This window comes from Aphelocoma coerulescens, chromosome 2 (assembly GCF_041296385.1).
Source record: "Aphelocoma coerulescens isolate FSJ_1873_10779 chromosome 2, UR_Acoe_1.0, whole genome shotgun sequence".
NCBI lineage: Eukaryota > Metazoa > Chordata > Aves > Passeriformes > Corvidae > Aphelocoma > Aphelocoma coerulescens.
Window position 1 is genome coordinate 69697423 of NC_091015.1, and position 25442 is coordinate 69722864.

The window sequence follows — 25442 nt, forward strand, 5'->3', positions numbered from 1 at the left end:
ATGTTTTGGGATCTGGTACTCAAGAAGAGAAATGGTCACAGCTGCAGGCTGCTTGTCAGATCTGAGCAGCCGAGTAGGCACTAAAGCGAGGTGTTAAGCCTTTAAATGCAGCACCGAAAAGTTCTCCTTCATTCATTGATACTCTCAATTTGTCCTTTTCACATGCACATTGCAGAGGAGTCAAAAGTCTACTGACTTTTAAGAAAAGCCATAAATGATTTCATTTCCTTAAGGGTTTGGGGGGGGAAGGGGGGAGGAGGGGACATCCCTTTGCTCTTAGATTGCAACTTTTTTCCCCCTGTATCTGTACTTTGCTACTTAGCATCAAGTATCTTCCCCCCAAAAAGGCATCTACAATCAACTTTGAGAAGTATATTTGAAAATGGCACAGCCAGCTGCAGTAGAATTACAGATTTATAGATAATTTTGAGAACTGCAGTTGAGAACTGCACACCCAAAAATTATATTCCACAGCCACCTAAATAAGCATCTGAGGTTTTCTGAATTTCAAACACCGAAGGAAAAAAAAGTTTGGTCTGACAGTGAAAGTAGGTAGCATTCCACACAAGAATACAGTATTGAAAAACCACCATGAAGGTGTTTTGGTTATTGGCCCCTTCCAAAATGTCAGTTAACGAAACAACATTCACTTAACTCCCAGCACACGAGCATATACAGAACATGACCAATATAACAAAAAACCTTCCTACTACATATTCAGGTAGTAAGTTATCCCACTATTTCACAGGCACAGAACTCAAGGTACAACAAAGTACTACTGCACAAACACAGACACCTCTCCAGACCAACATATTTCAGCAGCAGAATACATGCAAATTTGTGGCTTTTTCAGTCCCATATGAAACAAATACTTGCTACAACCATCTTACAAGCCAACCAGCATTTTTCCAAACTGGGCTTCTTTTACAGTGGACCAGAACTCCCTTCACATGCTTCAAGGACTTGTATTTGTAAAGTCTGCTGCAGAGGGCAGCTCCTTTGCTTTCCCATTCCCATATTCTAGGAGTGTGCCGCTCTGTCCTTAGAGAAGTGCCAGAGGCATTTACCACACTGCCCACATGGAGCCCGAGGCAGGGGCAGCAGTGTCTTTCCTGACTAACAGTTTCCATCCAAATTACTTCACCCGTGAGAAGCCTACAGCTAAAAGCCTGGTTTAGTTAAAGCCACTGATTTTTAATTTGGCTGTTTTCAAGCTCCTTGGCTTTCCTGAAAACCACGACCATACTGCAATTCTCAGTCACCACTTCCACATTTCAAAATTCATCTGGTTTTTATTTCTACAGTACCCACTTAACAAGAGCACAAGCATTTAGTGATAGCAAATTAATACCAAGATTTAAGAGTATCAGCCTTTAGGAAAATACAAAGCTATCAATATTTGAGATAATAAATAATTACTATAATGCACTAAGATCTACCTGAAGCATCTAGATCCAAGTTCTACATCTTACTTTCTCTTGTCTCCTTCAACAGCCGTTTTGCACCAAAAGAAATGTTCACATGAAGTTCTCTGAATGTATTAAAAGAAGGAAGGGGATGGATACGCAATCATTTGCACACACACCTAAAAGAAAGTTAAAAATCTGGTTTATTTGAAACTGTGAAATCAAAGTCCAATAAATAAAATGCTTAACATCAACACTGGACACTATGTAGGAAAACTCTGGTAAGACTGGATTGCTCCCTTGGTGCCCCGAGCATCAACAAACCATGAAATGACTTCCCAGCTCCCCACAGCCACACTGTTCTCTCGACAATCTTTCCTCATTCATGGCAAGCTTTCCCCAGACACACACTGCCCAATTCCCCCATGCTGAAGTCTCACCAGCACCAGCAGAACTGCCCCAAAGATGACAGGGCCCACAGGGCCGAGGCTGTAAGAGTGAGACTGAGTGCCTACATTTCAGAACTTCTAGAGAGCATATCCCTCTTCCTCATTCAAAGCCCTCTGAATAGGCTTCATGAACTGTGCTATGGCCAAGTATACTCTATTTTTAAATTTTTAATGAGCTATTATTAGGCTGTAAGAACACATTGGTTCTTAATCACTTTTTGGGGTGGGGAGTGCAACTGATCCCATAAATGTTGTTTATGTTTGTTTAACACCACTATTAAATTACTAGGTTTTTCCAAATAGCAGATTCTCTCTAAGTAACCATATGTTACATACACATTAAAACTCCTTGAAGCAATCATATGAAAATAGTAAGATTTTATCCAAAATATAACTCCAAACACAACTTACAGAACCCCAGGCAGGAAGTAACCAAATTCTGCTAAAAATGTCACACCCTTTCAAAAACAGCAATAAAACATTCTGTATGTGCTTTAAAAACTATGGCACAGGGCAAAAGCATGCTTACTATCCTAAAAAATAGAAATAAGCGTGGGCATATCACCCTTTCCTTGTAACACTGGCACAAGTGAACTCTTACTCTTTTCTTAGAAAAGAGGGTGGGGAGAGGGGGATGAAGAGGAGGAAATAAAACCAACACATCTTACAGGTTATTTATTATGGAACTGGCTGTTAATACTGGAGGCACTGTTTGACAAGCCAGATGAAAACAAGCATATCCAGAAAGGACAGTACTCAACAAGGCCTTAATGTGGCCACCAGTTTGTGCTTCAACTCAAGTGAACCTTCCCAACAGCTTTTCTATAATCTGCAACAGAGATGTTGGTCCATACTGAAGGTAAGGCTATTTGGGTTTTATACTACTGTGACGCTCTCTATAGGCCAACAAGAACCAATCACTACATGAATATCCTTGGCTCAAGTACCCAACAGTTTAAAGTCTTGATGCTACCAATTCATCCAGTTTCAGTCTGTACCATTTCTGACACAAGGGACTTCAACCCAGGGATCTAATTTGCTGGGGAGTAGACTACTCAGTTACTACCTCATAAAACAGCAATTTAAAATGTCAGACCTTCCACCAAATTTGGGTGATATTTGGATAGGGCTTCTACAGATAAGTGACATGCACAGAGGTCATACACTCAATGTATCAAAGCACTCTCCAAAGCAGCTTTGTTTTTTGAAAAAGAAAATAAAACAAATGCTGATGCCAAGCTTTGAACCATAGGTACTTGAACAACCAGGCTTCAACACCAAACAAGAAGGATAAACACTTCTGGTTAGCAAGATCTATTTAACAGATAACACAAACATTTCAAGCCAGTTCACTGTAACACTTCAATAGGCACCCGAAAGCCCCTCAGTCCTCACCATGGTAATACTCAGCAGGAACTACAGATCACCAGACTTAACTGGCACAGGTATTTTGACTGAGGAAAAAAACACAATGCCATGTATTTCACTGCTACCAGTGCACTGGGAATTTGAAGGGGCAACGGATGTAAAGGCCGCAGTCACTTCTCGAGTAGATAAACCAAAAGATAGGTCAATGTATCAGGACTTAAAAATTCAAATAATCAAATATATGTTATTTACATCGTTTACCTCGTTATTTTAACCAACATTAACCCACATTTCATTACTTAAAAAAGACGACATTCAGAAAAATAAAATAAAATTTGGTTTTAACAGGACAAGTGTTTTACATGGTGGTATAAAAAATGTAATGGGAACCTGGAGGGCAAGAAAAATAAATGGAAGTGGAACAAAAAAAAAAAAACACCACAACAAAAGAACCCACAACACTACCCCCAGAAAAGGTAAAAAGCTAAAACAAGTTCCAGATGTTTAAGTCTGAAGGTTTTAGCTTTTAAAATACACAACTACGTGTGCCTTTCACAATAACAGTAAGTGAATGATACTTTTTGTACTACTGCACCCTTCAAGAGGCCAGTCTGCAAGTCAAAACAAACAATATAATAAACTGCTAAATTATAAGTATGCAATTATGGATTGCTTTTAGCTGTTATAAAAAGCTGGGTTACATATCCAATGGTCCAACTTTTAAATTCAAACTGTGCTTAATGTTTTTTAGTTCAGACATACTGAAACCCATCAGCACAGATGGCTTGTGATGTTTTACCGCCTTTAAGCATGTATTCCTCATTTTTCCAAAGAATGATGCAACATCAATTTTCCACGCATATAGCAGCAAGGAAAGTAATTCCACCTCTTTCTTAGAAGGATATGGCCTCTTGTGAAAGTAGTCTGACAAAAACTGTTTCTGTGCCTCATATGAATTGTGATCATACTGATTAGGATCTACCGCTAGAAACCGGAGATCCTCGCTAGAAGGAAGCTTCCTCATCTCAGTCCTAATCTTTTGTCGCTTGAAAGGCACTACCCCTGAATTCACTTCGTTCTCTGGAGACAGAGCTATGCCAGTACTTAAGCTCAGAGGCTGCTGTTCCTTATTCCTTTGGTCTTCTGCAATAAAGCAGGAATCTGATTGCTTTCTTTTCAGTACCACAGAAATATGCTTCTCACCATTCACAAACAGCAGCTCTTTCTTCTCAGTGCGTTCAAGCTGCATCTTCAGGCTTGAGTTGGTGTCTTTGGGGGCACTTCTACAACGGAGCAGATGTACAGCAATAGCTGTCAGAGTCATATTTCCAGTGTACACACCACAACAGTGGATGCACTTGAAAGCAGGAGACTTTAAAATCGTATGTACAGTCGGCATTATATGATGCCGCTCTTTCAAATGCTTTTCATAGGTTTCTCTACCAGCAAACGTACCTAAGCAAAAGGGACAGGTGAACATTTTTCTGGTGCATCTCCTGTTCGTTTGTGCTGTCTGAGGTTTCACTTTGATGTAAACAGGGACAAGAACTGTTGAATATATTCCAACAAGCACTGCCAAATGTACTTCTCTTTCACCCATGTCTTCATCTGGTAGCACTGTGTTGAAATCGAAGTGTGGAAACACAAGGCCACCCTGCGCATCATTACCTAGCTGAATTCCTCTGTTGCTGTAACTTGCATGCAACTGCTTTCTCCCATTGTGTGCAGTTTTATTGTGCTCCACGAGGCTTTTTAAGTCATAGAAAGTTCCTGTGCAAAACAAGCAAGATAAGCCATGCATGAAGATATGTTTCATGAGCTCTTCCTCACAGAGAAAACATTTACAAGCATAACACCGGATCGTTTTTTCTGTCATCCTTAGAAAGGGTGCGCAAGCTGCAAGTTTGTGAGGTTCTGGGGTTTCTACTTTCACTTCACGTGGTTTGTGGGCCACCTCCATGTGCACCTCGTAGACATTTGATGGGAAAAGCTCGTTACAAACAGGGCAGGTCTTCCACTGCTTGGCCTGTCTGACAGCCTGGCTTGTTTCAGGAGCAGGCGGGGAAGCCTGTAAGGACACATTCTCAGAGGTCAGAACCACAGGAGGAGAGGGAGCACTGGCTGGTGACTGGGACAGCTGAGTCACTGACCCCGACTGCATGAGCTGGATGGGTACCTGTGGAGGTGTCACAGTTGCTACTCCGCCACCAGGAGGTACGGGCAAAGTAACTGAGATGGGGGTCAGAGTGTACATTTGCATCCCATTAACCTGCTTGGCCTGCATGAAATGCCTCACTATAGGGCCCGCAGTCAAAAAAGCTGTGCTTTGAGAAGCCGGAGGCTGAACTGGCTGATTTACTGGGATAACTGCCGGGGCAACAGGCTGATTAAGCTGAAGGAACCCAGGTCCAACAGGCTGTCTGACAGGAACCACCCCAGGGGCAACAGGCTGGTTAAGCTGGAGAACACCTGACCCAACTGTCTGCGCCACAGGAAGGACCCTGGGATCAATGGGTCTGTTCATGTTCCCAAGTGACTGGTTGACAGACAAAATTCCTGGAGCAACTGGCTGATTCACAGAGAGGACTCCTGGTGCAACTGGTTGATTCACAGGGTTGACAGGTTGAGTAACAGGGAGCGTTCCAGCTGGAACTGGACTGTTTATAGTACCAATGGGTTGATTAACAGGAAAGAGCCCAGGCATGACAGGCTGATTAAGAGGAAGAACTGCAGGGGCCACAGTTCTATTTACGGTCCCAACAGAATGATTAAGAGGCAGCCCATGAGAAACAATGATGGGCTGGGAAGGCGACGGCTGAATACAAACGTTGTTCTGACCCATGGGAGGATTGCTGGGCACAAGAGTGACGTGCGAGGACCTAGTGGTGGGAGCAGAGGTGGTTTGTGGGACGCTGCCAGAGGCACTTGGGACGGTCACTGGTCCGACTGTGTCCTGAACTGCTTGTATCTGCACCGTGCTCTGGTTTTGATCAGTCTGTGGAAATGCAACCTGGATGCAACCTGGAGCAGTCACGGAACCTGTTGGGACAGCAGCAAGCCCTGAAGATGGAGCAGCAGCTGCTATACCTTGGACAGGCTTTGGAGCAATATACATTTGTTTCGCAAGTCCAGGTTTCTTAATATGTTCTGAAATCAGAGATCGAAGTTTGTTCTCCAGGTCTCTGTGTGTTTCAGCTGTCAAGATATGGTACATTAAACAATCTGGGCTGTTTGCAGGAACATTACATTTTTTACAGTAGAACTCAACTGAATTTGGTGTACTTTCATCACATTTCTCACCAAAATATACACTTACTAAGTTGTTAAAATGGTTCATCAGTACATGTTTCTTCATATTGTAATACAAGGTGTCTGTGAATTGACATTTTAGACACGTGAAGTTTATGATGTCACTCCTAAATTGTTTCATGCCATCTAAAATGCTGACTGTATAATTTTGTATTCGTTTATTAGATGAATGAAACATCCGGATGTGTCTTCCCACTACTTTGGGATGAGAAGAAAATGCACATTTTGGGCAAGAAACCACCATCTCTTGGTCCACTTCATCCTCATGGTAACGATGCAAGTGATTCTTGAAAGAAGTAAGCAACTTGGACGAGAACTTGCATAAGCTACAGCAGTATGGCTTTGTTCTGTATCTCTGCAAACAAAAGAAAAACAACCACTTAGAAACTGCCAGCTCCTACATCACTGGTATCTGTTTAAACCCACACTATCACCTGTCAAAAATGCCTTCACTGGACACATAGTATGTATCTTGTCAAGTTTCTTCTGGTTTTGAAAAGCAGTTTTAAGATTAAATACTTAAAGGGAGAAATATTTGCGCCTTTTTTATTTCATTATAATTTACTAAGAAGCCTTAAATGAGTTTACTTCTACTCTAATTCACAAGAAGTAATTCTGAAGCCTGTTTTTAAAGACAGGAATCACAGAACAAGCCAAGAAGAATTTGTATCCCTCTGTACATAGGACGTTAAGCCTTAGCAATTAGGAATAGTAGTCCTTTTACTATAACACTTCAAAAGCTTTATTTAGTTCAAGACCAACTCCTATCTACTGGATAAAAAGACAACAGAGAGAACAGGCAGGGATTTTTTTCTGTATTTCAACAGCCTACTCTTAACTGAAAACTCTGCAGAAGGACCTTTCCAATAAAGCCATAAACAACTGATTTTATTAGGAACATTCTTCTGCAGCCAAAATAATAATAGAGAGTAGTAAAACCTCCTTCTATGATAAAGCAGCAATGTATTAACTCATACATACAATTTGTATTAACTCACACATACTGGGCATCCCATCATAGTAATTTCTTTAGGAAATTTCCTCAAAAATGCTCAGTATAGAGAATACACATTCTTCTCAGGGAAGTATTTTTAACTGTTTAAGAATACATCTATCATGCACTAAGCAGTGGTTTGCTCCCTCAGTTATATGTCACATGACAGCACTGCTTTTCATATCCATATGAACATTTTTTGTTCTTTCTGAAAAACAGGTATCCCCATCAACCATTCTTTCTGATCAGCTTCCTGGGAAGTTAACCCTGGCTCCTGACAAAAACTACAGAATCAGTCACAGCAACATCCATGCGACAAATCTGCACTCTCAAACATCTAGTGGAATCTGTCTGTTCCCTCAGACATGTTTTTCACCTCACTGACTTCTGCCCCTCATGAAATAGAGCCCAAAGAGAACAAACTGTTCTGCCACTACAGCATCCAGCCCAGTTAGATCACCCACACACATCTCACTGACCTACCATGAGGAACAGTAACACAACACATGCAGGTGGTTTTTTTTGCCATGTCATACAGCCATGGAGGTTACAGTCAGCCATCTACAGACAACCCAGACAGCCATCTACTAGCAGTACGAGGAGAGTCTCCTGATGATAACCAAAATCTAAGCTCCAAATTCAAAAGACTGGGTCAGACAATGCCACTAGCTGGCTAAGGCTGCTGAAGAAGTACACTGCTAAGAAATCACTGAATTACCTTCTACTTACACTCTTTACATGTCTAATCTCAGCTGCTACTAAACAGCAACAAAGCAAATTAGCAGACACATCAATCTTCAAGCATTTTGCCTGGAGAAAGGCCACTGACAGTAATGAAGTAATGAAGCACACAGAACATTACTAGAAGATAGGCCTAACTACTTCTGAAGGAGTAAGTGACAAAGAAAAAATTCCAAACAATTCTCTTTCAACAGAACAGAAGCATGTGAAGTCTGCTGCTTTGATATTCTCTGTATGAAATAGAGCTCTTCCACACAAACACTGTACAAACCATTCTGTCGGCATGTTCTCCATGCATATTCATCTGCTTTTCCTGTTCACAAGTGCTACCACAGTCTACCAATGGTATCCCAGTTTTATAGAAAATTTGACAAAATAAGAATTGCAAGCCACTTAGGAAAAACAAAGCATCTTGGAGATTGACCAACACAACCCTCATCTGTAAAAATGGAATCCAAAAGAAGGCTTATTAGAAACATCTAGGTAAATTCAATTAGTCCTCCCTCAAAGAACCTACCCCAGAACATAGTAACACTTTCTGCTATGTAGTCTCACATTCCCCATGACCTAGAAACATGCAGAAAGACAGGACAGCCTCCAACAAACAAAGTTCTTCCAAAACTGTTAATGTCTCCCTAAAAATAGTACGAACAGTGGAAACCACCAACTACACTTACACAGACATCTTCTCCAGCCTACTGAGTTTACAGGCAGAAACAACTTATTTTCCCCTTACGGCAACAGCTTTGGAATACAACATCCTGAAGGATTGACTTCTTTTCTCCCAAATCTAGGCAGCATGATACATGAATGATATATATCAATAAACCAAAATTGTTTAAAGAAAATGGATAGGAACATGGTTAGTATCCAAAAGACAGTTTAGCAAATCTGTTCCAAGAGACCGCAACATATTACCAAGTCTACACTGAATTTCATCAGATCAGATTCCAATCTCCTTTTTTGGGCAGATATAACTGGTCATGCTGACTACCTGACTCAGGACACATATTTCTCCCTTCTGGTCAGGGACCAGTCTCTCTGCCTTATGTCCCTCCAGACAATAGGGAAGAAAGAAGCTTCCCTCTCTAGTGCACAATTTTTAGTTATTTTCCACTTTCACTGAAATAGCTTATCATTTTTCCTAAAGGACTGGCGAAGGAAGACAAACTTCACCTAGTCCATCTTCATCCTGTTCTTTCCTATTTCATGTCTGGTGAGGAAGGGGAACCTCTGCTGCTCATCTAACACAATCTCCCAACACTGAACTTCTTTCTTTAGTCAGAAGGTAGAGGAAAAGGCAAAAGAGACAGAACCAGCAAGAGCAGAGCTCAAATAACATGAGTGGGGCCAGAAGATAGACCTGGTAAAGGGAGACGTTTTTCATGTGAATAAAGAATAAATTAAAAAGGAGGGGAAAAAAGAGAAACCATTATTAACAATTAACAAGATTTATTCCATTCACCTAAACTAAAGGCAGTATTTAGTAAACGTAACTGTAAGCCTCATCTGAAGTGGCACTTAAGAGCCTGGACACAATTTATCCCAACTCAAACAAAAAGTCTCATTTGACTCTTTCGTCCACAAAGTCACGTGAACAGATGAACTTCCAGTCGTAAATGTGAACTCAAGTTCAGACATTGAGAAATAGGAAACAAAGCAGACAAAGGTCCTGAAGGGTAGAATCCTACTTAATGAGAGCTTGACAAAGACAAAGCTTTGTTTGGTCAGCCTGTATGCTGGGGACTGAAACTGCTCCACTTTGAAATCTTAGTTTGCTTTAAAGATAAAGGCAGATGTTTTAAATATGGTACAAAATAGTCCTGACAACCCCCCCACCACACTATTCTAAAGCATCACCTTTTGATTCAAGATGAAAAGAGCATGCTGTTTAGATGCCATTGACAGGTCTTCCATATGGAGGCAATGAGGGGCCCCAAGACTCTTCACTAAGACTGACAAGTCCACCTTTTTTTCTGGATATACTCCTCCGCTCTACACTGCATCGTAGAAACTTGCTACTATATACAATTATAGAATTGTTCCTCTCAAGCCTGCCTTTCTTGCAGAGTCTAGCTATACAGAACTAAAAGCTGCTTCACATACACAAATCTAACTGGAAAGAGCTTTCCACTGCCACCCCACATCAAGCCACTAATAATTTCATCATAATCCACTTGCATCTACGCAATCACATTTTCACCCTTCCAGAAACAGGAGCCATGTTGCACACAAGACCATGATAAGGCTACATGTTAGATTAGGCTAAAAATGCAAATGATTAGTGTGACATCTTAAACACCGATGTTCAAGGTTGTATCCTTCAAGACAGCAAATGGCAATTGAAGTCCTCATAACCGGCTACATTACAGGGAAAAGCAAAGAGGAAATGTAAGATTTTTCCCTGACTAACAGCACTTAAGAAAACAAATGTTAAAGCTATTTTTTTCCATTAAAAAAGCTGCCTCCCAATTTCTGAACATCGTAAAATTCAGCAACTCCACAAAACACGTTTACCCAAAATTCGTGCCACAAACATACATACCTTCCTTTTGCCCACAGGCTCCCAAGGAGAGACATCACTCCATGAAGTGTTACAAAAGTAGCTCTCACCTGCATCAAAACTTTTAAGATTCTAAAAGTAAAATAAAAACAAGAAATTAAAACAAGGCTTTTGCAGTCTGTTCTGAATATAAAGAAATTCTCAATAGGAAATAAGGAAAAATAAAAAAGAAAAACCCACACAAAGAGAAGATGACTTGGAAGTCCATACAGCATTCAGACACTGGTCCCAAAACTCCTTTCAAAGAAATTACTTCTTTGACCATCTTTGATTTATTTTAACTCAAATGTTTGTCCATATGACTGCCTGGTAATAGAGTAGGAATTCTGAACATTTCATAGTTACTGAAAATAATATAGGGAATGAAAATATTTACACTTGAATTCCACTGCTTCCAGTGGAATTCACAGTGAACACTCAAAGTATTTTCTCCCTCTACCTTCCTCCTCCTTGATCAGTAATATTTCATTGCTTATTTCCATTTATTAACTAACCACTATGGTTTACTTTGCAACAGGTTTTAGTATTAAATCTGCATAGCAGTGTTACACTTTTAACTTGGAAAAACAAAAGACATTCACAGAAGCTGATTTCCAAGAGCTGCTTTTCCTGAAGATGCAAAGACAACAATATTACCATGTCTGCAACAACTCTATTAGGGAAAGCAACTTTCCTTACAGCCTTCTTCTAGTCAATCCCATCAGAGCAGTTTATGTTCCTCAAGCCAAAGCCAGCTACTACCCTAAAAATGCTAAGTTCATCTCCAGTTTTCTGAGACCCACACATATTTAAACACAACCTTAATCGGAGAAAAAAAAACCCAACCGAACAAACTAGATTCCTGTTTACTGGGCATTTTTGAAGACCCTAGGCTAGATTCAACAGAATGCCTTGGATGAAACACAGGCTACAAATCCAGGCTTTACCCATAGAAAACTTGCACCTCTTCTCCCCTCACATTCTTCCCTTCCACAAATCCCTCTTCACTCAAAACTCTGCAGATACTTAGAGAAGGCAAAATGTTTCCACCTCTGTACCAAACTCCACTGCAACAGCGGAAGCAGATAATAAATAACATTTAAGATCAGATGACCTTATCAAAGGAGTGGAATTCACAAATCTAACAGTTTGTGTTATGTGAAATTTAGAAGCAATACAGAATATACTTGGCAACAAAGAGAAACAATCAAATACAGAATCCTACTTAATGCAGGCTCTGTCTACACTAGGCTCTTGTCCACACATGCAAATATGAGCATTCCTGTGTGTTCAACAGATTACAGTAAGACAGAACATCATGCCAGTGATCATTTGATTTAAACTTCATTATTCAAGAATTTAGAAAAGTGTAGCTGAGTCTGCAATACGCTGTCTAGCTTTTTCAACCATCATGTATGCCCAAGGAGAATCTAGAAAAGCTCAGGGCAACAATAAACAAATCCCGTGCAATCTAATCAACACCTATGAGTCACGTATTCGCCCTTCAGCCAAACCTTTAAAATAAACAAATGAACAAACAAAAACAAACAAACCAAGAACACTTTATAAAGATCTCTTGCATGGAGCAAGAGAAATCCCAGAACTTTGGAGAACTATTTTTGATAGAGAAAATGAAGAGACTTGAGATTTACTAAAAAAGTTTCAGCTGAACATGCTGGAGTAAATTACACGCTGTTAAAAAAAGGTTTCTTAAAGTTTATGGCTCATCTGAAACATGTTCTGTTTTTGGTTTGAGAGACAGGCTCCTACACTCAAATACCAGATTCCCACAAGCCAAACACACGTGACAATACGTCTAAATCATTTTGCTGAAATGGCTATTTCCTACAGAGAAATATCTACTCATAAAAATAATCATTCTTATCAATACAATTAGTAAGTGGTGCAAATGGCTGTTGTGAACACTTGCTTTAAACAGAGATCCACTTATTTGTTATACCCTTCCCACATTTCTCACTTCCAGGAGGCGAGGAAAACAGAAGGGAAAGGTAACAAGAAAGGAACAAAGCCCTCTGAGAAGCCTGACTAATCCTGATGCATAATGGGTATTTTTAGGTTGAAGAAAAAAACATTTTTAAACTAAGAACTGTTCTCCCCTCTGTATTAAAACTATCACAGTTGTCCAGAACAAAAAGATAAAAAGCTCAGAGTTTAAATGAAGACACAGAATCATAGAACAGAATCATGGAATGGTTTGGGTTGGAAAGGACCCTATAGATCATCTAGCTCCAGCCCCTTTGCCATGGACAGGGATGGCACTCACTAAACCAGGTTGCCCCAGGGCCCCATCCAACCTGGTCTGATACACTGCCAGGGATGGGGCATCCACAGCTCCTCTGGGCAACTTGTGCCAGTGCCTCAGCACCCTCTGAATAAAGAATTTCTTCCTAACATCTAATCTAAACCTCTCCTCCTTCAGTTTAAAACATTCCTGCCCCTTGTCCTGTCCCTATCTGTCCGTATAAGAAGTCCTCTCCTTCCTTTTTATGAGCCTTCTTCAGGTACCAGAGGGTTGCAATGAAGTCTCCCCAAAGCCTTCTCTTCCCCAGCCTGAAAACCCCAGCTCTCCCATCAGCATCAGCTTCAGAGCCGAGGTGCTCCAGCCCCCTGATCACCCTCATGGCCCTAAATATCACAGTATGTTAGAGAAGCTGAAACAGTTTATTAAAGGAAAACCTCTGACCTTGCAGTGGACTTGAACACACTACTTGGAGAATCAAACTAGTACTCCAGCCAAAATGCTCATGGTTTTCTTCCTAGCAGAGATCAGTTAGCCTAAAAACTAACCCATTTGGTCGCTAAGCTACAGGGAGGTACTAGTCATACATTAAATTCCTTTATCTTCCTCACAAACTATTGTCCATTATCATGCCTTATTACAACAGTGCAAGACCAATTTCAGGACCAGATGCAAGTCATGTTTGTATCATACCATATTTCAATCCATTTTTTACACTGTCCAGCCCCTTCATAGAGTCCAGACATCAAATCTCAGTATTTGAGACAACAAACAAACTGAAGGTACTTCTCACTAGATGGTCTTCAAGGTCCTTTCAAACCCAGGCCATTCTATGATTCTAAGTTTTATTAAAACCTCACACATCCCATGCTACCAAAAAGAAATACCATCATGATATGAACCAAGTACAAATCAAGCTATAGAAACCATTCTTCCTGCTGCTGAAGTTGTACCAAAACCAGCCCCAAATTACCTGGAAAAAACAAACTGAAGTTATGAACTTGGTTGAGGAAGAATTATTTGCAAAAAAAAAAAAACAAAAAACAAAAAAAACCAAAAAACTAATATGGTATTTTTTGGCCCAAATCTCATAGAGGTTTTTCCACAGTGGAAATGTTTGCCAGGTTTCCCACCACCACCAGTTATTAAAAATGAAGCAAAACCAACTAAATGCACATTATACATATCCCCAAAAACCCAACCAAATACAAAACAGATTACTACTTATTTACTATTGAAGTCCATGCAACAATCAAAGAGACCACAAGCAATTTCATAGTAAAAATCTGTCACCATCAAAACATTCCTACTTCAAATGGTCAAGACAGACTCAGGTTCTGAGTTAGAAGTGTGATTACAGAACAGTATTAACACAGTAAAACCAGCAAGTAAACAGAAATTACTAGACATTGTAATTTTCCTTGAGCTATTACGACATTTACATATATACAACATCGTTCAACTGCAATAACAAAGGATGTTCCAAAATTAGTTATGCATGTAGTCTTGAACAATTTTCTTCCAATCACTTACTTACAGAGTTTCAGAAAGAAACCACCACAAAAGACACAACAGCACCCTTATAAAGTGTTAAACCTACTTTAGTACTGCCATACAGAAGCAATCAACCTCTTGACTACAGTCAATGCGAAGTCATGAATATACTCAACAGCAAAAAAAGCCTGTGCACCAGCTCACTGAAAGACACCATTGTTAAAAAATGGAGTTACATTGCTTTTTTTGCACCTTTTCTGGTATTACGCTTGTCAATCTGATGGTGTGCATTCTTCCCGACTGATGCACATAATTTTCTTCTGGAAGTGGTGACAATGGTACTAGGTTCATCTTAATTGCCCCAGTACACCTGCATATATTTTTTAAGATGCAGAACCAAACTACAACTCAGTAAGACAATTTTGGTATTTTTCACTGGACACAAAGTTTAAAGGCTTATCCTTTTTCAGAAATGCTGACAATCTTTATGTCCCTTCAGAGGCTTGCCCTTGATATGTGATGGGGTGTCTTTGAGGAGACTCAAGTCCTCATCTGCTTGAGATTTTAAAAGAATTGAAAAACGTTGCTACATAGCACACAAACAAAAACTCATTAGTCTACTGTATTTTTTCCTAAAGCTGTACTGTTTCCTTTTGTTGAAACATTACTAACACAGAATATGCAGCACCATCTATGACACATCTTGTTAAGAAATATAGCCTCTTGCAGTGTTACATACTAACACATTAAACTCCTCCCCTGGCATATGAGCAGTCAGTAATGAGTAACCCCTGAAGTAAGGACCCCCCCCATAAAGATCTATGGCAGAGCATTATACATACACCAGAAACTGAAATATTTTTCAGGAGTTTACATTTCAGATTGGTTTATATTTCAAATCAGTTTACATTCTTTCAAATGCTTTACCTTCAACAATTCCCTGCAGCTGTCAAGCCCAAGATCCACAAGAATGTCCTTCACTTTTTTTCGAGCCTTCCTTATATTATCAAGGTTTTGAACGGGAATTTGAAACATTTTGCACTTTTCCTGGGGGAAAAAAAACCACAAGAACCAAAAAATAAAGAACAAAAAAAAAGAGGAAAAATAAAATAAAAATTTAAAAAAAAAGTGACAAAATACTTGAACACAGGCACTTGCATTTAACAGTGTTAAAATAAGAACTAAAGTCTGCAAAGTCATAGAATGGAAATACTTAGATTAGAAAAGACCTCTAAGATCGAGTCCAAACATTAACCCAGCAGTCAGTCCACCATTAGCCATGTCCCTCATCACTACACCTATGTGTCTTTTCAATACCTCCAGGAATGGGGACAGAACTACTTCCCTAGCCACCCCATTGCAGTGCTTGGCAATCTTTTTTCTGCAGAACTTTTTCCTAATATCCAATTTAAACCTCCCCGGTACAACTTGAGGCCATTTCCTCTTGTCCTGTCACTTGTTACTTGGGAGAAGAGACCAACCCCCACCTGGCTACACCCTCCTTTCAGGCTGTTGTAGAGAGTGATAAGATCTCCTCTGAGCCTCCTGTTCTCCACACTAAACACCCCCAGCTCCCTCAGCCACTCCTCATCAGACTTGTGCTCCAGACCCTTCCCCAGCTTTGCTGCCCTTCTCTGAACTCACTCCAGCTCCTCAATGCCTTTCCTGTTGTGAGGGACCCAGAACTGGACACAGCACTTGAGGGTGAGGCCTCACCAGTGCCAATCACTGCCCCAGTCCTGCTGGACACACTATTGATGATATGGGCCAGGATGTCATTTCTTAAATATGAAAACACAGAATCCTTAAGCCAAAGAAGGGGGCTCATTAGTATTTCCCAGTAGATCACCTGACTGATTTTAAAGGAAAAATTGGGGGGGGGGGGAGGAATTCTTTACATTTCTTCTATCTACAGAAAATTCCAATTTTTTCACCCAGATCTCCTTGTACCTACATGGCAGGAACACTGGTTTTGTGGGTTTTTTGAAAAAGAACATGAACACCACAATTTTATTAAGTTCTATTCAGAAAATTACTATAATCTTGTTTAGGAAGGAGAAATTCAACACCTTTCACCTTGAAGGTTAGCATCAGGATGAGAAGTCTCTGATAATTTTGTTTGCTGTCATGCACGTACATGCTTAAAATGATTGCTAGTAAAATCTAGATTTCCTGCTGAAGTTTCTACTTTTATAAAATTGTAAGGTATCCATCCCCATGGGCTCAGCTTCAAAAGTATGTCAACTGCCTTGGTCAACTCCTTCCAAGATTACAGCAAGATGCAATTTAGACTGAGCTTTAAGAAACTACAATGGACACAGAAGGTAAAACCTAACCCTAAGCCTGCACTGAAAAAGGTCATTGAAAGCTTCCATAGTTATTTGGTGCTAAAACACCTAACAGAGGATCCAGAAGCATTTACAACATCTTAGTCCTTATTGCTAAACAATTCATCCATCCAGGACACACGTGAACAGGAAAAAGAAAAAAAAAAAGAAATCCCCAAACAGTACTTCAGTACAGATGGTCTCAAATATCTTGAAAAGCTGTACTTTACCAAAAAAAAAAGCAAGCTCCCTGCCAACATGAAAGCTTTACTTTGAACGAACGGTAAGACTTTCATGCAAATAGTTGCAAAATCCCCATCTGCATCAGGCACCAGGTACAAGCTAAGCCTCAAAAAAAACCAAAAACAAAACCAAAAAAAACCCCAAAAACAAAAAAAACCCACAAACCATATTAAAAAAACGTTCTAGTCTGTATGTAAGCCCCCCAAACCTTAATTTATGTACAGAACATACAACTGAGGAGTTTATAATTAAAATTCAAACAACTCACATAATATTCTTCCCTTCTTCTCCCCCGAAAGGAAAGGTGTGTAGAGATAAATGGAGAAGGAACCCCATTTGACAGATGCTAGTCTTGTTTTCTAATGTTTTTTATCACCAGGAAGTTCAGAAGACATTCTGATACCACTGGGGTGGGTGTAGACCAGGAACCTATACAGAATGGAATAAAGCAGAGTAACTGGCCTGTCACTCTCTCAAAATGCAAGCAGTAAAAATCTGACATAAAATACTCTTCTCAAAGTGAAGTCCACTAGGAATTTGCACAGTGTCTAGTTAAAGCTTTAAGATCAGTCCCTCTGACAGCAGGTTATGCACATCAACTCCATGGTCCAGTGTGGGTAACAGAGCTGACTGGATGCCACCAACCACGCTCAGATCAGCCAGAAGGAAATGCGGTTCCATACATTAGGCTTCCCTGGAAACAGTTCCCCCATCTCAGTCTTTCAACTCATACATTGATGCTACTGAAGAAGGTGAAGCAAGCATTTGTCGAGGCATGTCTAGCTCACAAATAAGAAACAGTCTACAAGGGGTAAAGTACGCAACATCCATGCATGTCAACAGTTTTCTTAATCAGTAGTCATTCTGAAATTTAAGTTATTAATCCAGGAGAAAGAAAAACACACCAAAAACCCACCATAACAAAAAACCCCTTGAATATAAATAATTTTCCAGTTTTCAAGCAGTTGGTCTTCAATCCAAAGGCCAGCATGTGCCATCACATGCAATGTTATTCAGTAGGTATTTAAACAACCTGCTTGGGAATAAGGATCTTAAATTGCTCATCTCACACTAGAATCACAGAATGACAGAATGGTTTGGGTTGGAAGAGACCTTAAAGATCATACAGTTCCAGACCACCTCCCATGGGCAGGGACACCTACCACTAGACTGGGTTACTTGAAGCCCCATCCAACCCAGCCATGAACATTTCCAGAGATGGGGCATCCACAGCTTCTCTGGAAAACCTCTGCCACTGCCTCACCACCCTCACAGTTAAGAATTTCTTCCGAATATCAAATCTAAACCTATCCTCTTGGAGGCTCTATATCCATTAGACCAGCACTGCCCCATCATAAAGGTCAGGAAAGGTCAACCTTCTAAACTTATTCCCTCAAGCCCTCAGTTTAATGCCTTATTATGCAGTTTATTATCCACAATTTTACATTAACAATTTATTTTTCTTGTATTTTGGACATTCTGCAAGCTTTAGCTTGCACCTTGGTTCCGTGCATTTGTTGGTCCACATCCCATTCTTAACCAGCAAATTCAACATGAAAGGACTACAGTAAAACTGAGTCTTGATCATTTTACTGCACTGCCTAGCTAAAAGACAAAAATTTATCTTTCACTGCTTTTAATTGTTGTTTCCCCAAAAACCTGATAATCCACTGAGTTTTCAGACTGTGCCATTTCATAAACAGAACCAAGGCAAGTTTATAGCAAAATAAAATAATAATTTTAGCAGTTGATGTCTCCAATTTTAAGAAGTCCATTCAATTCTTGCTCAGGCATTTTAGCCATCAAGCTATTCCTGTATTTGTTGCTTATTTAGATAAAATCTCCATAATGATACACAAAGGAGAGTTTTATTCAACACTACAGGTTCCTTTCATTTCTACATTTGTTATCAGATTGCAACACCCAACTAACTACATTTGACTTTTCAAGGATCACAAACGAAATTCTTGCCCCCTTCCAGCAGTACTGCAGTATTTAAGACTAGCCTAAAAGACAAGGTAGCAGTCTGCACAGTATCTTAGTAGTCAAAGAGAGTTTGCAAAGTAACTATCTTTTACTGTAATTTCTCTGCATTAAAAAAAAACCAAAACCACTAACACTGCACCTCTTCAAAGTGAGAAGTCATCACAAAATGCCAAGTTCCTATTCATTCTACTTCTTAGAACCATTCTCGTTCACCTTGGAAGGAACCTCAAGAGGATATCCAATCCAGCTTCCCACAAGCAGGCTCAACTATTAATTGCAGCCAGGGCACTCTGTTTTGGCCAGTCAGGTTTGGCAGCCTCTCTGGGCAACCTCCTCCACTGACAGACTGCGTTCACAGTGAGACCTTTTTTCCTTACATGAAATCAGCACCACTTTCATTTGTGTTCCTACAGGAAACAGGATTTGCAAGCAAATTAAAATGGAGTTGGTATGGAGCTGGCACAAGGAAGATGCACATATCTGCCTTCAATGGACACGCAAATGCTTCCAGCAAAATCCAGTGAACGAGATAATCAGGCATTTTTAGAGATTTCAGGAAAAGAAGCATGCTAGAATATCCAGAGAAAATGGCTATAAGGTAACCCTTTTAGACATCAGATAATCTGTACAGAAGCAAGATCTCCAGATGCGTTCCTAAGTTGGCCTTCACTAGGTCTGTTGTTCATAAAACTGTTCAGAGTACGGAAATTATGAAAGGCTTATGGAACTTTGTCCTTTCATATTATCTGCCTTGGAAATTGAATCATTCTTAGTTTTTATGACTTTTATCTAGTAACTGTCACTAGTAACTGATAAACAGATTTTTATAAAGACTTTGGTCTTCATAAAAGGTTTGTACCTTCTATAGGACCTTTATAATTGGTTTGGAACATTTGGGTTGGAGTATTTTCAAAGGTTTGTTTACCAACTTGTATTTCAGCAGTTATAAGAACTGACAAGCACCCATAATGAATTGTTTTCATTTTAGTAAACTCATGAGAAGCTGATAATTCACTATTAGCTCAGATAACAGTAAAAACTGCTTCACTCCTGAAAGTGAAATGAAAGCATGTGATGTATTTCTAGGAATCTAAGGAACAAGAACACTGGATGGCAGAGAGCATCTAGGAGGACAGGCGCACTAAGGAACTGCCTCAAAGAATGCAAGTTTGGCTTGGCCATGCCAAATTTTACTGTAGTCAATTTTGTTTCGTTTCTGATAAGCTTACAAGTCCTCTTAAGAAGTCACACCTGGCTATGTGCTCAACCACTCATTACATGGTCAGCTCCATTTCCTGGACTCTTATCTCCACCTTCTGAAAGAGACCTAACCAGATTTACAAGTACATCAGCACCATCAAAGCTTATCCAGCCCACGGAGGGAGAGGGAAGAAAGCCTCCTAAAGAAAAAGAGTCAACTGATTAGAATGGATGCTATTCTTGTTCATTATTTAATCTGTTGTAATTAAAAATATATTCTAATAAAACTTACAAAGAGCAGTTCTGGTCAACAAAGTAATTCACTTTTATCATCTTATATTCAAATTTCTATCCATGTGCAACTTGATAGAAATCTCAGGTAAGAGATAAATAAAACTTTAACTCTTCTTTGTCCAACTATATCAGAAACCTCTGAGCATCTCAAATCATAGATCTCTTAAGAGTCACAATAATTTTGCTCTTTTCACAGCTACAAATCACCTGTTAAAAAGGTCATCCTGCCCAACACCAAGACAACCATCATTCAACATCTGCGAACACACTGAGCACTAAGATATGTGATGATACAGATGAAGACACAGCACAACCTGCATCTTACCAAACAAACCAAACCAAATTTAGATCACTAACTTTAGCTACTGTGGTTTAAATAACTATTGGTATGATTCATTAACACACAACCAAGTCCCTGCTATCCAAGACTGGTGAGAAGAGATGAAGGGACACTACCACTTAAACTCACAGTCTTCCTAAAGCACTAACTCATACAATGCTTGACTCTCTTGGGAGTCCCCTCTGGGCACTGACTCGATTTTGAACCCAGCAGGATTCAAGTTCATCCTAGATGACATAAGCATGTGCATGGAGCCCACTCAAATCCTGCAAGATCTGTCAGCCCCATGTGTATGTGAGCAGAAGAGTCAAACCCCAGCCTACTGCATTTGTGCTGCACTCATCAGTTTGGTATGACCCCAAGACTTGGCACTTTACAAATGCGCACAACAGTCCACAGCACAAATAATCCAAACCTTTAACAAGTCAGCAAGGGGACAGAACTGAAAAAACAATCCAGGGCTGTGCAGCAGGTTTCAGAGGAAGGACTAAAGTGTTCAAACACAAGCCAGCTCTACCAGCACCCAGTAAGACTTAGCCCAAATCAAGGAGTTCCCAGTGGAAAAACATAAGGCGCAACAACACTGTGCGCGCTCTTCCTTGTTCCTAAAGATTTGCTGTAATTTGTGGAGGTTGTTTTTTACAAAACTTCCATGAAAAGAACCACAGGAACTATTACAGCCTATCATATACAGTATACCTTGTAATAGGTCTTACTACAGCTTACCACATACTTTATTTCTTACCCTGTTGCTCTAAATATTGTGCTAAAGAAATCCCCTTTACTTGATCAAAATTAAAGGGAAAATTTATTAAAAGGAACACAAGGACTTCTGGAATATAGATTCAATATCCCAACAGTCTTTTAAAGTATTTCATTATAGTTCTTTACAACTGTTTTTTACGAACACAGATTTTTGATGACAAGAAACTATTAAGGACAATAACCAACTTCTCCCCGGTATTTTACCCGTCAGAACTTTACCAGCTGAAACCGAGTTGTTCCTAACTTTGGCAGTACAGGACTCTGAACGGCTACAACAGGAGTCAAACATGTGTCTTTTATTCCGTTTACAAACCAGGACAACTGGAACTCCCCATTACCTGCTCTCGATCACAAAGCAAGCGCACTCAAATGGTTTTCATGGCTTGCACTGCGGGGGTTGCGTTTGTTTACATTATTCACAAACTTTTTTTTCTGAACGTATGCACTGCTGAGGCACCCCAATATTATTTAACGTAATTTTGCATTCCATTAACTGATTCCTTTAACTGGTGAGGAAGTGCTGGTTCTGCACGTGTGCCATTCCTGCCCACGCTACAGTTTGCCGCAAACTGTTTCAAATTAAAGCAATTCATTAAACGTAACTGAAACTATTCATCCAGACTTCGAGACACCCTATTAAGCTGGTTCCTTAGACACCCCATCGCTGAAATGCGCCCCGCAATTACATAGCCAACACGCAAGAAGCGCGGTGCTAACGAGCCATTCACAGCCCGCAGCAGCGGCGAGGCAGCGGGAGAAGTCCCCCGTGCTAAAACGCCTCACACGATGGGGCAACGCCGGACCCGTCCCGTCCCGTCCCTCCCCGCCCGCGCCCAGCGCGGCCGCTCCGAGCTCGCAGCGCCCGCCGAGCCGAAAGCGCGCAGCCACCGGGGCGTTCACCGCCCTCCGCCCCGCCCAGCCGCACGTACCCGGCCGGGCTGCAGGGGGAGCCCCCGCCGCTGCTGCTCCTCCTCCTGCTCTTCCTCCCGCTCCTCCTCCTGCGGCGGCCGCCGACGCCGCCGCCGCCCGCCGCGATCCCGCGCCGCCGCCACCCGCCGCTCGCGGCTCCGGCTCTGCCCCCGGCGCTGCCCCCGGCGCTGCCGCCGGAGCCGCCGCGCCCGCGGCCCCGCCCCGCTGCCCCGCCTCCCGGCCCGGCGGCCGCGCTCAGCGCGCGCCCCGAGGAGGCGGCGGCATGGCCGGGGCCCCGCGCGCGCCTCGCCCCGCGCCCGACTCCCTCAGCGCCCGCCGCCTGCGCCGCCCCCGCGCCGCCGCCCGCGCCGCATCAACCGCCAGAAAGAGAAAATGGCGCTCGATCAGGCAGGGGAAGTGACGTCGAGCGTCATTTGCATGCCAGGCGGCCAGCCAATGGGGAGATATTCGGTCAACGCTCCCATTGGCTCCCCCATAGAATGGGCGTGTCTGGGGCGGGACCTCAGGTGGGGGCGGGGCCCAGCCTGGGGCTCACCCGCGCCCCTTCATACCTCCAAGGGGCAGCACTGAGCGCTCTCGCGAGAGCCGTGACGTCATCCCGGGGAGGAGCCTGATGACACCATGCCCACACGCAAGGTTGCCACGTGACTACCCAGCCCTGGTACGCCTGGGATGCTGGGTGGAGCCTCATTTGCATTTGCTGCGTTCTGGAGGCCCCGCCCACCCCTGCTGGCCAATGGGGCAAGGCGAGGCCTGGAGGGAAGGCTCCCCATTGGCGGCGCCTCTGTGGGCGGGGCTGACACGCCTTGGCGCCATCGCAGGGCCGGGCTGGGGCGCCTGGGCCTGGAGCAGCAGGGGCGCGGGGCAGGGCCTGGGCATGGCGGCCCCTCTGGTGATGGCGTCTGGGAGCGTGGGACTGCCACACCCGTGGCACTGCCACAGCCATGGCACTGGAAGGCTCTGAGGTGTGATGGAAGACACATTGCTGCAAGCTCTGTCTACCAGGTATCTCCATGTCTGTCTGCTAACAAAGTTCTTGCTCTTCCCGTGATGGCGGACGGTTTCTGATGGACACAAGATAAAAACAGAGCCAATCCTGTGTGCAGGCGGGCAACAGCCATACCACAAGGACCAAGACAAGCAACCACATCAGCAGGATGCGTGGCTATCCACCTCCAAGACCTCTGGTGTGGCTCTGCCACCAGAGCCAGCAGGAAGCCAGTCATGGCAGGAGACCATATAGGGCCATGCTGGATCCAGTCCTTGGCACATCAGGATCTTCTCCCTGTGTACCTACCAGCTTCCTGGCACAGCTGTCTTCCCCACAAGGTTGACCTGGCTTTTCTCAGGCTATTCCCAAAGGCTGCACAAATTAATGACTTCAACTAGAGTCAACTAGACTAAGTCTTTACCACAGGAATGAGACACTCATTGATGGAAGCCAAGGGGGATTTTGCCATGTGCCTCAGCAGCCATATGATTTCACTGTTGGTCTACACCCAGCTCACACACAGGTCAATGTGTTGGCCAGTGCACATCAACACCTGTGAAGGCTACAGCAGCAGACTGGTATCTTCTCCAAAATTATTACAAATCAAACATTCACATTGACAGAAAAGTATTCTTTTTTTGTTTTTTGCAGTAGTGGCCACAAAATTTATTTGCCTTTGTGGCCGACAGTCCAATGAGTACATTGAAACATAGTTCTAATTTTTTTTCCATTAGTAAGTTCCTTTGCCATGTACTTTCAGCACCAGTGTATGCACAGTAAGGTTGTAGGTAAAAAAGGGGCAGCCATCTATGAAAGTTAAATTATCCATAGTAGATATAGGACCACAACATAAAAAATTGTTACTACACAGTGCAAGGAAGGATATGTCCCACTTAGTTTAAATGTAGCATTTAAAATAACGGTATTAACTTCTCTCTAATAATTCATAAAGTATAATAATTGAACATGGCTCTGCCAATATGGAAAGGCCCAATGGCTCCCACATAAGCAACAACATTAGAGTTCCATTGCCACAAACCCAATAATTGCAAAGTGTTTCAAACAATGGTTGTGTTACAAAGATTAAGGAAAAGGTTAAGAGAAAACATTTGTGAAAGGGTTTTTCTTAGCTGAACATTCCAGCAAAACTGTGGGATATGTCCTCATTTTCACAGAACCCCAGGATGGCTGAGGTGGGAAAGGACCTCAGGAGGCCATCTGGTCCAACCCCACATTCCCAAGCAGGGCCACCTGGAGCCAGTGTTGCGTCCAGATGACTTTTGAGATCAACCAGTGTTTTCTATCATTTAGTAAAAATGGGAGCTACTTTACAGGGGGGATAAATTAAATGCACCCACATAATAACTTTAGTTGTAAATCTGTTACCTGTTTATTGCCATCTGCCAAATCCTGCAGTGTGCTCACCAAACTCGGGTCATGTTTAAATCAGGTGGAGTTGGCACTCATTCAGCTGGGAAAGGAGGTTACATTACATTGCAGGACTGGCATTGAACTGTAGGCATTGGAAGTAGATTTATCAGCCACCAGCACATGCCTAAGGCTTTCCAAAGTGAAAGCTGTGACCAGGCTTCAAATTCCTTCCCTTGTAAAAGAAAAACCAAGAAGGATAGCAACATGCAAAATCAATTCAAGAAGAGGATTTGGAAGAATAAAAATGGATCAATGTATGCATTCACCTTTCCTGCAAGTCAACAACAATTTCGCAATATAAAAATAAGGGGGCTTGAAGACAACAGAGTGAAGAGAAGTCAGAAACACACAATGTGAAGAAGAGTAAAAAAA

General features: G+C 41.8%; 1 protein-coding gene across 1 annotated transcript; it reads right to left on the minus strand.

Annotated features, from left to right (window-relative positions):
- Positions 1-1591: 1591 nt before the first annotated feature.
- ADNP2 (ADNP homeobox 2) lies at positions 1592-22778 on the minus strand. Its single transcript, XM_069007940.1, has 5 exons — positions 22648-22778; positions 17402-17562; positions 15491-15610; positions 10813-10902; positions 1592-6887 (listed from the first exon to the last, which is right to left on the minus strand). The coding sequence occupies exons 3-5, from the start codon at positions 15596-15598 to the stop codon at positions 3921-3923; spliced, it is 3165 nt and encodes a 1054-aa protein (XP_068864041.1). The 5' UTR covers positions 15599-15610; positions 17402-17562; positions 22648-22778; the 3' UTR covers positions 1592-3920.
- Positions 22779-25442: the final 2664 nt, after the last annotated feature.